The sequence below is a fragment of the Festucalex cinctus genome, chromosome 18 (assembly GCF_051991245.1).
Source record: "Festucalex cinctus isolate MCC-2025b chromosome 18, RoL_Fcin_1.0, whole genome shotgun sequence".
NCBI classification, from domain to species: domain Eukaryota; kingdom Metazoa; phylum Chordata; class Actinopteri; order Syngnathiformes; family Syngnathidae; genus Festucalex; species Festucalex cinctus.
The window spans coordinates 19217071-19231192 of NC_135428.1; the positions used below are offsets into that span (position 1 = coordinate 19217071).

Here is a 14122-nt window from a genome sequence, read left to right on the forward strand (position 1 = left end):
AGCTGGAATGGCAGGACAGTGTCACACTAGACACCAACGCTGCTCCTCACACCACAAGAGGCCAGCATCCCACACAAAGGCATGATATCAGCCTTCTTTGGAAAGGGACCACCAATTAAACTTCAGTACCTCTGCAATATGCTTGCATCCGAATGTGAATGAAGTTCTGTCAAAATGATGAACACAGTAAGGCTTCCTGACCTTCCAGACTGGGTCGCAGTATATAAATTAAACCTTTGCCTTCAGTCTCTGACTGTATGCATGACTAAATGAAAAGAGTCGAGCCAGTCATTCATAATGTGATAATTATTTTGGTACTGTATTTTCAAAAGCCCAACACTTGCATCCCATTTTAAAGAGACTGTATAGTGGAATTATCCCAATAAAATCCAAGCAACCGTTATTAACTCCTGTCAAATTGTCCTTGGCTGATCCACTAATGCCACTTTCAACCTTGCTCATTCTTATACACTGTGAATGATAATGCCATCCTGAATGGAAAAGAAAAGAGAAGCATAAAAAAATCAAATGTCTTGTTAACTGTGCTAGTTTGACTCCACTACACTCAAGGCCCTTCTCCCCAAAGGACACTGAGCTGTATGCTTAGCCCCTCCCTAATTACAGTGTCGATATCAAGGTTTGGTGTGAGCTGTTTGATCTGGTTACTGGCTTGTTTGGGGTGGGGGAAAGGAAGTCGTCCCACGATTATTTCAGTAAAGAGCATGGCAAACACAGTCTGTGGAGGGCCATTGCGGGAGAGCTGCCAGAGACGACCGTGTTGACTGATGGTAACATAGATGACTGAAAATCACACTGCTTATTTCAGTGTCACCTTACTGGGCAAACAAATGGCATAAAGGTGGCTCTAGCCTACTCTGGGGGAAGGGCCTTTGATATGAAAAGGAGGATTGGAAACAAGGATGTTCATCTTCTGGTATACATAAACCATTCTCGAGCATAAAGAGTATAGATTTTTAAGATCCTGTTCAGGGTCACAATATGTGCCTATCCTACTGGACAGCAAGTAGTTAATGTGCAAGGACTTGAACTTTGCAACGGGAGGGTCACAGGGTGATTGTGGTTGCCAGCCAAATTTATTGTCGCTTAATTTATTGTCGCTTGTTGCTAGAGTAGAGACAAGTCTGCGTCATGTCTGCTATCAAGGTGCCTTTGACCAAAGCTCCGAAACACCAGAACTCAGTTTAGGGGTGCACTCACTTTTTGCACATACATATACAGCAACAGCACTACTGTGTATGAATTAGAGTGCCAATTGAACTCCACACTATGGCATGGGTCTGCAATGCAGCTCCACAGCCACATGTGGATCTGTAATCTCTCTGCTGGATCTTCCAGAATAATAAATACATCATGAGTAATTAGCTTTTATTTTAGCTTGTTGGTGTTTTTCATATTATTCCAAATTTACAGGCGGCACGGTAGTCGAGTGGTTAGCACGTCCGCTTCCCAGTTCTGAGGTCTCCGGTTCGAGTCCAGGCTCGGACCTTCCTGGGTGGAGTTTGCATGTTCTCCCCGTGCCCGCGTGGGTCTTCTCCGGGTACTCCGGTCTCCTCCCACATTCCAAAGACATGCATGGCAGGTTAATTGGGCGCTCCGAATTGTCCCTAGGTGTGCGTGTGAGTGTGGATGGTTGTTTGTCTCTGTGTGCCCTGCGATTGGTTGGCAACAAGTCCAGGGTGTCCCCTGCCTACTGCCCAGAGCCAGCTGAGATAGGCGCCAGCAGCCCCCGTGACCCTTGTGAGGAATAAGCGGTCAAGAAAATGGATGGATGGATATTCCAAATTTACAGATTATGGTGGACCGTTAAAATAAAACACATGGCTAATTTGCTCAAATTATGTGTCATAACCACCAATGAACAACACCTGCCTGCAAGTAAATTTGGAGTACATATACTCTGCCTTGAGTTTTGAATCGTACATTGATGTCACAGTCGCTGCAGCAAAGTCAAGTGATTTGTGAGTGCATATGTCATCAACTGATTTACACTCAAAGCCAGAACTCGTGAGATTAAACCATTATTTTTCATGGATTTGCTCATTCTTATACTATTTTATGAATATAAATTGCAGATTTTGTGGCGATAATATGATGGTCACATAGTAAATAATGGAAGTGCTTACGTATCGGGGCAGTGAGTGATGAAATGATGATGCATGCAGAAGTAGACTACATTTTTGGTTTACTGGAGGTGAATAAAAAAATTCAAGTTTGGGTTTTCATTTCATAAATACAAGGACAAGTCAAGTAAACATTGAGGCCCTTACTTTCACACTGAGCACACATCAAGTGCAAATCGCAGTCTAACTGTCAACATGTGTAGAATATTCTTTCTTTTGGTATATTGGCAGACCAGCGCCGGACGATGGGGGCATTTACGCTGTTGTGGGAGGGAATGCAGCCGACTTGTTTGCCATCCAACGAAAGCGGCTCCCCTCATTCCCTTAAATTTTGCGCGAGGTCTACATGACATGTACAGGGTCTTCACAACGTCTAAGTAGATATAGGTTTTCACTTTTATTATTATTTTTCCTCCTCAGAATGAAGAAGGCTCTGCCTAAAGAAGAACAAATCGATTTGGTACACTTAAGTGCACGAGAAGGATTGTCTTTTCGCAAAATTGTGGACAAATTTAACCTTCCACCGATTCCATTGAGTTCACTTGCATTTTGCAAAGTGCATCAAATTATGCATTGAAAATTATGGAAATCATGTTGAAAATATCATTTATCAACATTACAATTGAATGAATATAGATTTTTCTTCTTTTCCCTTAGCTTGTTGGTGTTTTTCATATTATTCCAAATTTACAGATTATGGTGGACCGTTAAAATAAAACACATGGCTAATTTGCTCAAATTATGTGTCATAACCACCAATGAACAACACCTGCCTGCAAGTAAATTTGGAGTACATATACTCTGCCTTGAGTTTTGAATCGTACATTGATGTCACAGTCGCTGCAGCAAAGTCAAGTGATTTGTGAGTGCATATGTCATCAACTGATTTACACTCAAAGCCAGAACTCGTGAGATTAAACCATTATTTTTCATGGATTTGCTCATTCTTATACTATTTTATGAATATAAATTGCAGATTTTGTGGCTATAATATGATGGTCACATAGTAAATAATGGAAGTGCTTACGTATCGGGGCAGTGAGTGATGAAATGATGATGCATGCAGAAGTAGACTACATTTTTGGTTTACTGGAGGTGAATAAAAAAATTCAAGTTTGGGTTTTCATTTCATAAATACAAGGACAAGTCAAGTAAACATTGAGCCCCTTACTTTCACACTGAGCACACATCAAGTGCAAATCGCAGTCTAACTGTCAACATGTGTAGAATATTCTTTCTTTTGGTATATTGGCAGACCAGCGCCGGACGATGGGGGCATTTACGCTGTTGTGGGAGGGAATGCAGCCGACTTGTTTGCCATCCAACGAAAGCGGCTCCCCTCATTCCCTTAAATTTTGCGCGAGGTCTACATGACATGTACAGGGTCTTCACAACGTCTAAGTAGATATAGGTTTTCACTTTTATTATTATTTTTCCTCCTCAGAATGAAGAAGGCTCTGCCTAAAGAAGAACAAATCGATTTGGTACACTTAAGTGCACGAGAAGGATTGTCTTTTCGCAAAATTGTGGACAAATTTAACCTTCCACCGATTCCATTGAGTTCACTTGCATTTTGCAAAGTGCATCAAATTATGCATTGAAAATTATGGAAATCATGTTGAAAATATCATTTATCAACATTACAATTGAATGAATATAGATTTTTCTTCTTTTCCCTTTAGAAGTACCGGTATTGTTTTTTTGTTTTTTTTTTTAACCATATACCCAGACTTTATGGACACCCTGTAGATGCAGTAGATGACATGATATGTTGGGTTCATCTCCACGGGTGGGGTGACGAGTTGATTGGTGTTTGTGCCAAAGGGCACTCCAGGCCTAGACTACCACGTTCTGCTGCTGGGGGACTCAATGCTCACCTGGACAATGACAGTCAAATGGCGTGATTGGGAGGAAAGGACCCACTGACCAATACCCAAGCAAGCAGTGTTCTATTATTGGACTTCAGTGATGGATGGATGGATGGATGGATGGATGGATGGATGGATGGATGGATGGATGGATGGATGGATGGATGGATGGATGGATGGATGGATGATGAAAATATCCCAGCTTACTCAAAAAGGCTTGAAGCAATTCACCGTTTATACATCGGGCTCATAAATTTATTAAAAAAAACAACAACAAAAAAAACACCACACACACAAAGGTCTTCTGTCCCTGCAGTGGCAATGTGAGAGGAAGCAGAGACAATAATGGCACTACAGTATGCCCAAACTTGTCTGACCAACAACCTCCTTCAAATACGTTTTTATGATTTAGAAGATACAAAAAAAATCAATCCGTGCTACTGTGCACTAACTTGTATTAACTTTCAACTGCTATAACTTTTTCTGCATTGCAGCTGCAAATAGAAGTTTATCAGCAAAAATGTGGCGTAATACTATGGCATTGTTACATAATTTATTTCATGTATAATATATTATTGCCGTTGTAATTTACCATAACCCTATTGCATCATACCAACTTCTATGCTCATGTATATCTGAGGTAACCAAAACACATAGATATGTACATATACAGAATTGCACATTTATAGTTACATAGTCCACTGCATAATCACAAGTCAATGGTAAAGAGTACACAACTGTAATTATTTGTGCAGAAAGTGTTTCATCTCATAATGGGCCTAATAATATAGATGAATGAGCAAGGCTGCCTCCAACCGATGTCAGATTTCAATGGGGAGCAGATGCTGGTCAGAATCTACGGTCCCTTGGGCAGGTCCTATAGTGAAGCTGCACATGGGATAATCATATGTCTGATGGTTTAAGTGTCCTTTTAAATAACGTCATTGAGAAAGACCGCTCTTATTTTGTACAAGTAATACACATAAAATTGTCAGAATAAACGTGTACTGTCTGTTTACATACGCTCTATAGTTTTCATATGTGTGTGTATATAACATTACATCAATAAGCTAACATGTTATCTCACAGGAAACCTGAGAGTGACTTTTGTCTACATATTAATTAATTCTAGATGGACCGTCCATGAAAGCTTGGGGGAGTAACCTAGACCTTGGGAGCTGATGATGTGGGGCGCATGGGCTCCGATGCTCCATCTGTGCAAACATCAATCAAAATAACCATCTGAAGTAAAATGTAACTTACCATAAGCCAAACTCCAGAATGCAAATGCCACCAGGAGGGAGACTAAGGTTAGTCGATACCCCATTATACAGTGAAACGTTTCATTGGTAGCTGACGGAGCTCAGACTTGTGGTGGGGGGAAATCCAAGTATGTTAAATGAAGTCTCCATAAACAGAGTAAAAACTCCACAGGTAGCACCATAGCCGCTGCACTAATCGAAATCAGAGTTTACACATCCTAAGGTAACTTTTTCCCACACTCTGAAAGTCCGTGTCTAATCCAGCAAACAGTCCAGCAACGCCGAGCCGCAGGTGATGACAGGACAGGCGGCAATGATTGCAGCCAGCGACCGGTCTATCAAGAATCCTCTTTTTAACTAAAAAGTAAAAATAATAATAATTGGAGTGAAAAATCAAATTAGTCCCAAATGTACACGGAGTGTCCGGCTTGACAGAAAGCACAATTTAAAAACAGCGCACGGCGTCTTTCAACATACTTTTATCATCTGTTCTCTCTGTCCGCTCCGCGAGACTGACTGGTTGTTCACGAAATGTATAATAAAGACAACAAACGGGCGATGAAACTGTTTCCGGTGGACTTTTCAAAATAAAACAAATGTGCAACGTTGCCGTTCGCGTGGTGGGAATCAGTCTCCTGAACGGCGGGGATGCCCTTTTTACTTCTTATTCTTCTTTTATAATGTATGTAATGTTCTTTAATATATCAAAACGTATTATTAAAATGAAGCGATTAATGACGTTTTTTTTTGTTTGTTTTTTGTCAGAAAAAAAGTTTTTCAAGCGTTTCACATATAAAGTTTTATATTGAAGGCGTCTTCTCGTATTATGTGTAGTACACTGGACTTCTTAACCGCACGCTGTAATTCTTTAAAGGGCCAGCAAAAACACGCAACACGCGTTTTGAACCGGTTCAGAGTGTACACCGCCTACTGCCCATAGCCAGCTGGGATAGACTCCAGCACCCTTGTGAGGAGTAAGCGGTTCAGAAAATGATGGATAGATGGATGGATGGATGGATGGATTAATATTCATGGGTGTTTATTATTTAGTTGATATACTGTGAAATCCCTTTTTTTTTTGTTAACTTTGGTTGTGATATGGATTTTTACTGCACTTTCTTTGGCTCCCAATCAGAGACTCTTGTGCTCTTTTTTGGAACGATGGCAAGACGTTTGCAAATTTATCTTGGACAATATCTTTTGTATTTTTGAGCTTTCCTTATAGAATTATTTTTTTTTAACTGACAATTCATTTTAAAAACAATATTATTTGATTAATCTTTTAAATATATCTTGCTAAGTTTTATATTCACAAGTGTAAAGTTGTAAAGTCAAAACCTATTTTTTTTCGAATTTGATGTTAAGCACGTGGGTAGAAGTGTAGCATAATGGAGGATGGAACTTATGGCGAAAAAAGGGGCACACTGAAACCACGCAAGCATTGACGTCTGCATTTGGGGCCAGTGGGGCCAGATGGCGCTGTTGAGCACTATGCAAGCTCATAATTGGTCTTCTTTATAGCTAATAATAAAAAAAAAAAGATTTTATCAAGAATAATAATATTCAAATAAATAACAATTATGTTTGTAAGGTAATTTTGTTATAAACATATTTGTATAATCGAAAGCCAAGTTCAATGGTCTAACTTTCTAAACAGGACCGATAGGGCCGGGCCATGAGAACCTGTTTAAGTGGATGAGACGCCACTGCACACAAGGGTGGGGCACGACGTGACAACACACAACACTATACCTCAGAACAGAATGGAGCTGGCGGTCCTGAATCTCCCGACCTTCCGAACTGCCTGAGTGCAATGTCGAATTAATAATATAGGTTGATGAATGAATGGACGAACTACACTCTAAAAATGGATTGGTTAAAAAAAACACTACCAATCTAGTAGGTTAAGCTGATATTGGCTTGATTAACCAATAGATTGGTCAGACATTGACCATTCCAGGCCAACATGCACAAACAGCCAGACCAATGATCAGCCTGACCACCAGCCTTTAAGGCCCTGTTCACACGGAAGCAAAGCCGGCTTCGTTCTTCAAACAAATCTTGTGCAGACATAAACGTTTTAAGAAATGCGAGTGTCCAAAAGAAGATGCTGAGGAGGACATTTAATGGCTGTAATGTATATGCAAAGTCTGGAGTGGCGCTGTAACGCAGTCACCGGCAGCCGAGAAACATTTCTTGGGAGGAGTAATATGGCGGCTTCGCGGCTTCAAAATTCCTGCCCTATCGGCAGTCCATAGAATATATGGTACAGATCAGTGAGACAAACACAGAAGAAGAGATGGCGGGTGATTCAAGTACAACAACATCACGCAAAATATTTTGTTCTAAAAGCTTAAGCAAGTGAAGGAGGTTGAACAAAACAACTACGGCACGACTATCACACAGTCACGCGACAATTGGAGCATGCGTCATCAAACTCCAACAATGCATCGTCATCGAGCTGTGGCCACTACGTCATCACTGGAGGAGTACTCTGCTTATGGTGTTCACATGGAAACGTACGTTTCAAAATCTTTCCACTGGTGCCCGGTTCCAAAAGTGATCAGTTTCAAGCTCCGAATCGGCACCGCCGTGTGGACGAACTATACAAATGCTAAGAAACTTGTGCGGATACATTGAAACGGGCTTTCATGTCTGCAGCCAGCTTGTCCCGCACCTGAAGTAGATGCGGCAATCAGGCTCCTCCCTTGCCCTTATGGGGTATATGCTACGGGACTGTTTTTGCACATGAGCTTTGGTTCCGGTTCGGTTTGCGACGTTTGGGCTGCGTCCCAATACTTGTGCTTCCGACTTTGTGTCCCTCGGTTGCACGTTCACAACCCGGACCGGAATCAAAGCTCATGTGCAAAATCACGGAAATCGGAAGTCCCGCCTGTTCCGTGGCATATAGCCCATTGGTGGACCGAGTTGGGGAAAAGTTCCTCCAATCAGGGAGGAGCGCTCACACACCCCACACACGCCAAAAACAAACGGCCACAATCATCGTAGATTGTAACACTATTGTGAGATAGTTTTGTATGATGACTTGAAAGTTTCCTCTGCTGCTTAATGTTTGTCATGTTTTAGCTCTTGATTTCAATTTGTTAGAAATATATATATATATACAGTCGTCCCTCGCTATAACGCGGTTCACTTTTCGCGGTCTCGCTGTATCGCGGATTTTTTTTTAAGTGCAATTTTGCATATTTTTTTGCAGTAATATACCCATTTTATAAAATTTATGAAGTTTTGAACATTATCAATGTTTGAACAAGAGAGAAATGTGAGAACATGTAAATGCCTCAATGAGAAAAGTGTCTAAATTGTGTGGTAGGGGATTTTAGAACCTTAAAACATTTATACGAATTGTAAAACATAAAGCTAACTACTTCGCGGATTTCATTTATTGCGGGTATTTTTTGGAACCTAACCCCAGCGGAAAAACGAGGGAACACTGTATATATATATATATATATATATATATATATATATATATATATATATATATATATATATATATATATATATATATATATATATATATATATATATATATAGTGGATGGTTGTTCGTCTCTGTGTGCCCTGCGATTGGCTGGCAACCAGTCCAGGGTGTCCCCCGCCTACTGCTCAGAGCCGGCTGAGATAGGCGCCAGCACCCCCCGCGACCCTTGTGAGGAATAAGCGGTCAAGAAAATGGATGGATGGATATATATATATATATATATATATATATATATATATATATATATATATATATATATATATATATATATATATATATATATATATATATATATATATATATATATATATATATATATATATATATATATATATTGTTGGGGCGGCACGGTGGTTAACTGGTAACGTCCGCCTCCCAGTTCTGAGGACTCGGGTTCGAATCCAGGCTCCGACCTTCCTCGGTGGAGTTTGCATGTTCTCCCCGTGCCTGCGTGGGTCTTCTCCGGGTACTCCGCTCTCCTCCCACATTCTAAAGCATGCATGGCAGGTTAATTGGGTGCTCCGAATTGTCTCTCGGTGTGCTTGTGAGTATGGATGGTTGTTCATCTCTTTGTGCCCTCCGATTAGCTGGCAACCAGTTCAGGGTGTCCCCCGCCTACTGCCCAGAGCCAGCTGAGATAGGTGCCAGCACCCCCTGTGACCCTTTTGAGTAATAAGCGGTCAAGAAAATGGATGGATGGATGTAGTTGATGTATTGAAACAGAATATTACAATAGATAGTATTTTATGAACAACAGAATGAATCACTATCATTTAAGAATTAATCTCAATTTTATATCATTACCACCAGTGAGATTCACTAACCCATTTGCATTGTGAGGGGGCAGTGATTTATGTTGTTGACTGATGGAGGGCCTAGAAAATAATATTTTGAATTTATGGTGTTGAAGTAGTGGAGCCCAATGTGATGGTCAATCACACTCTGATGTGGACACTCATTGACTTTCATTGTGTTTGGCATAAGATGAGCTCAAATCCATTGTAAGTTCAGGAGCAAAGAGAAGACATAAAAATGGAAGATCATGTGAGAGTTGTTGATCCAATGAATGGTAAATTTAAACGCCCAGATGGCACCACTGATAAAGGTAGCGAGATAGTGTATGCTTTCAATGTAAAGCGTTTGCTTTCCAAAGAAGCAGCTCAAGTTTAGCCTATCAAGATAGTTGCTCCTGATGCTGCGTCTCATTAAGTAATTAAGTAACCTTTATTGTGTAATTGTGATTTTTATTCTCCACACTTTTTTTTGCCACGTAACAAATCCCACAATTTACACTGTTCAAATTTCAACTCGCTTCAAAAATTCACGCCTCCGGGGGTATATATCGTCTGATTCCACATTACTTACAGTATTTGGACAATTTAACTCATTCACTCCCAGACATTTTCACTGAAGCAACCCCCTTTGTTCCCGGCTGTTTTGCTGGATTTTGACTGATTTTGCAAGGCCCACAGTATATTGTGTTCTATTGCTATAAAAACATGGAACATATCAAAAGAAAGATTAGAGTCTCTTCTTTCAACAGGAAAAAGAAGTATATTGTATCTGTTTCTGTTTTACAGCAATTAGCATTAGAATTCAGCTAAGTTTCATAAATATTCAAATTATTGGTGAAAACACCGTCAAAAAGCTTGTTGCATCATGACCCTGGCTGATCTCCTGCTGGATGTTTTTTTTTTTGTAATAACTACCATTACTTTAAGCCACCTCTTCACGTCAGAAGTTGCATCAAAGTCTTCTGTGTACTCTTGTATTAAAAAAAAAGCGTAAAAATGTTTTTGGGAGTGAAGGACAAAGTATTTAAAAACGTCTTCACACATTTTTGGGATTGAATGAGTTAACGTTTAATATCAACTTTCCCCCATTCATTTTCAATGAGAGAGACATTGAACTTTTTCTAAGTATCACTTTCCATGCCCACTTCCATACATACAACTTAACGTCATTACCAGGTGTCTGATACTGCATGGTGGCACAGTTGGCAAAGTTCATTGTCCAGTACACAGGAGGTCATAATTTTATAACTTATCTCTCAATTTACTTCATAAGCATCCCACATGCATTCAAACCCTTAGCATTCAGCTTTCAGCATTCCCATGCAATTTCTCCAGAAATTGCACTTAGTCTAGTTTGTATAGCGCCTTTCACAGGTGAATGAGTAGTCAAAATGTACCTTTGAGGGCCTTGCAAGGTGGAAAAGCACTATGTAAATGAAGTACCATTTACTACCGGTATTTACCATAGATGCATACATACAGACAGCACAATAATTGCAAAAAATATCAAGCAACTTACAATAACAATGTATTTAAATAAAAAAAATCCTGTGGTTGAGGGTTTTTCTCAGCAATTGTTAGGTGAGATTAAACAATCGATTCATGGTTCAATTAATTACAGGTCATAATTAATTAATCTCTTGACAGCACTAATATAAACATGTTTAAATGTATTGGTATTGTTTTAAGTGTGTTTAATTTAAAGACCCCACATTTTTTAAGTGCAGTAAATGTAATAATAATAATATGTCTAAGGTGTATTCCTATATTGTGGATTTCAGTTATCGAGGGGGTATTGTGTAACGTAACCCTTGCGATGGAGGTACAAACCATCAGATTGTTATGGAAGTTATAAAAGATCATCTGAGCTGTTGTCCAGCAGTTTGAGTAAGACAAATTTACCAACTCCCACATTTTCATCACAAACAAATGTGATGCAATTTCTCTCCAAGTGATTATCTAACAAGAAGAACACTTTACACTGGTGCTAGTAGTTATCAGAATGCAAATTGTGCTTACATGTGAAACACCTTTTGATTTTGCTGAATTGTGATGCTATGTATCCACATTTGCAGTGGAAATGCTATCGCACTAAGAGACAAAAACACTCAACATACTGACTGCAAAATGCCACTATTTATCTGAGTGCATGCTGTGCCTGCCCTTGATGAAAAGTGAAAAGCAATATCACATGTGCCAAGAGATATAGCAAAGTGCAGCCAATGAGTCCTGACACAACGAACCGCAATCATGCAATGAAGCATTCAGGCAAGATTAGGTTTGAGTGCTGAGGTGAGTAAATATTATGGGATACACAAACCTAGCAAATACGCAGCTCCTGACACTTAATAAGAATGTATGGGATGATGGTATACTTGGATAATGTGTACCTCGATGTGGTTTAAGACATAGAACCGCTTCAGGCTAAAAATGACTCAATTACACATTGTGTTGTTGAAAGAGGAGATACTCTCTTTTAGAACAACAGAGAAATCAAGAGCCAAGCAGCCCCTTGAAAACCTCAGATAGTTCGTTCATATTTTATGCATGTACATGTTTAATTTAATTGCAGAAACTGATTAATTGAGCAACGCGCTTTGATTGAATAAAACATGATGAAGCCCTCCACTGTATGCAGTTTCACTCGGCCGTGACTGATGCTGCTACTTTACTGCCTTTGTCAAACATTTGCCATTGCTGTCAGCGAAATCAAGTACTCCACGAATTTAGACTAATTATCCACTTTAGCAACTGAATTAGAATGACAAGCCATCAGTGAAGTTTGGTGCAGTGCAGTGTAGCTGAGTAATAGATCACATGTCAACATAAGGTTGGTTTTATGAGGTGAATTCTGTGATTCATTGCAGCCTGCGAACGCGCAACCGAGCACAAAGTCGGAAGCGCAAGTATTTTTGACGCAGCTCACACGTTGCAAACCGAACCGGAAACAAACTGATGTGCAAAAACAGTCCCACCTCTTCCGTGGCAAATACCCCATAAAGAGCGGTCGTTAATCGAGCGTTAAAAAAATTAGTGCCGTTGAAGGCACTTTAAGTTAACGAGATAATAACGCAATAATTTTGACACCCATAATGTATATATATATATATATATATATAGATGGTGGTCGAGTGGTTAGCACGTCCGCCTCTCAGGACTCGGGTTCAAGGGCTACGGCCTTCCTGGGTGGAGTTTGCATGTTCTCCCCGTGCCGGCGTGGGTCATCTCCGGGTACTCCGGTCTCCTCCCACATTCCAAAGACATGCATGGCAGGTTAATTGGGCGCTCCGAATTGTCCCTAGTTGTGCTTGTGTGCGTGGAGGGTTGTTTGTCTCTGTGTGCCCTGCGATTGGCTGGCAACCAGTCCAGGGTGTACCCCGCCTACTGCCCAAAACCAGCTGAGGAAGGCTCCAGCACCCCCCGCGACCCTTGTGAGGAATAAGCGGATGGATGGAAGGATGGATGGATGGATATATATATATATATATATATATATATATATATATATATATATATATATATATATATATATATATATACATATGACTCAATTTATATATATATATATATATATATATATATATATATATATATATATATATATATATATATATATATATATATATATATATATATATGGACAATATTAGACAGTTGGACATTATTTGTCCAGTTTGAGATTTCTCCACAAATAGCCTCCTAACCAGACATTTGCAGCTAGAATAGTCATTTACCACATTAACAATGTATAGAGTGTATTTCTGATTAGTTTAAAGTTACCTTAATTGAAAAACAGTGCTTATCTTTCCCAAAAAAATATGGAAACTTCTTGGTGACCCCAAACAGGAGTGTATATATAATGTGCCTGTGCATTTTCTGCACAGTCAATTTGAAATACTGTCCTATTTTTGTATAATAAAGGGTTAGTCATTTGAAGTTTTTTTTTTTTTTTTTTTTAAATCGGATTAATCAATCAAAAAAGATTGAGTAGATTTGACTCAATTATTAAAATAATCGTTAAGTGAGTAGCTCTAAAATTTAAGCTGAGATCAGTATCGCCCAATCTCACTCATGGATGGATGATCGGTATCGGAATTGGTAGAATAAAACTGGTTGGAAATACCCCAATAGAATTATATAAATACCCTCACATCTCAGGTTAACAGGATGAATTCATTTGGTAGCACCCTATGACATTACTTCAATATTGTCGACTACAAAAAAGGCCGGCAACTTATCTCCAGACTCCCTTCCTGTTTCTAAATCACATGTAATGATTGCTTGTACAACATTGATGGGAAACCAGATAGACTGAAACCGAGGGGGCAACGATTATGTGCATTCACCCATAATAGATTTGCTTTAGAGGAGATCAAAATGTAATTTAAAAATGTTTAATGTGCTGTCTGTAAATATTTTATAGCGGTAGGAACAATAAGTGTTATCATCTGTGACATTATGCCCGTGCACTATAGCAGCCTGGCTATCAAAGGCCATGCATGTACATTGAAAACAAATATGAATCTGCTCATTTCTCAACTGATTTTCATGAG

The 14122-nt window shown here is 39.5% G+C and overlaps 1 protein-coding gene across 3 annotated transcripts in view; it reads right to left on the minus strand.

The window, feature by feature from the left end:
* Positions 1 to 5793, minus strand: part of robo3 (roundabout, axon guidance receptor, homolog 3 (Drosophila)) — a 129972-nt gene extending 124179 nt beyond the window's left edge. For 2 of the 3 annotated variants that reach the window (XM_077505821.1, XM_077505820.1), the window contains exon 1: positions 5273 to 5784. In XM_077505821.1, the coding sequence (XP_077361947.1) occupies positions 5273 to 5336 (64 nt within the window). In that variant the 5' untranslated portion in view covers positions 5337 to 5784. Of the gene's footprint in view, positions 1 to 5272 lie in introns of all 3 variants that reach the window. The other variant, XM_077505822.1, reaches the window with a different exon arrangement.
* Positions 5794 to 14122: the final 8329 nt, after the last annotated feature.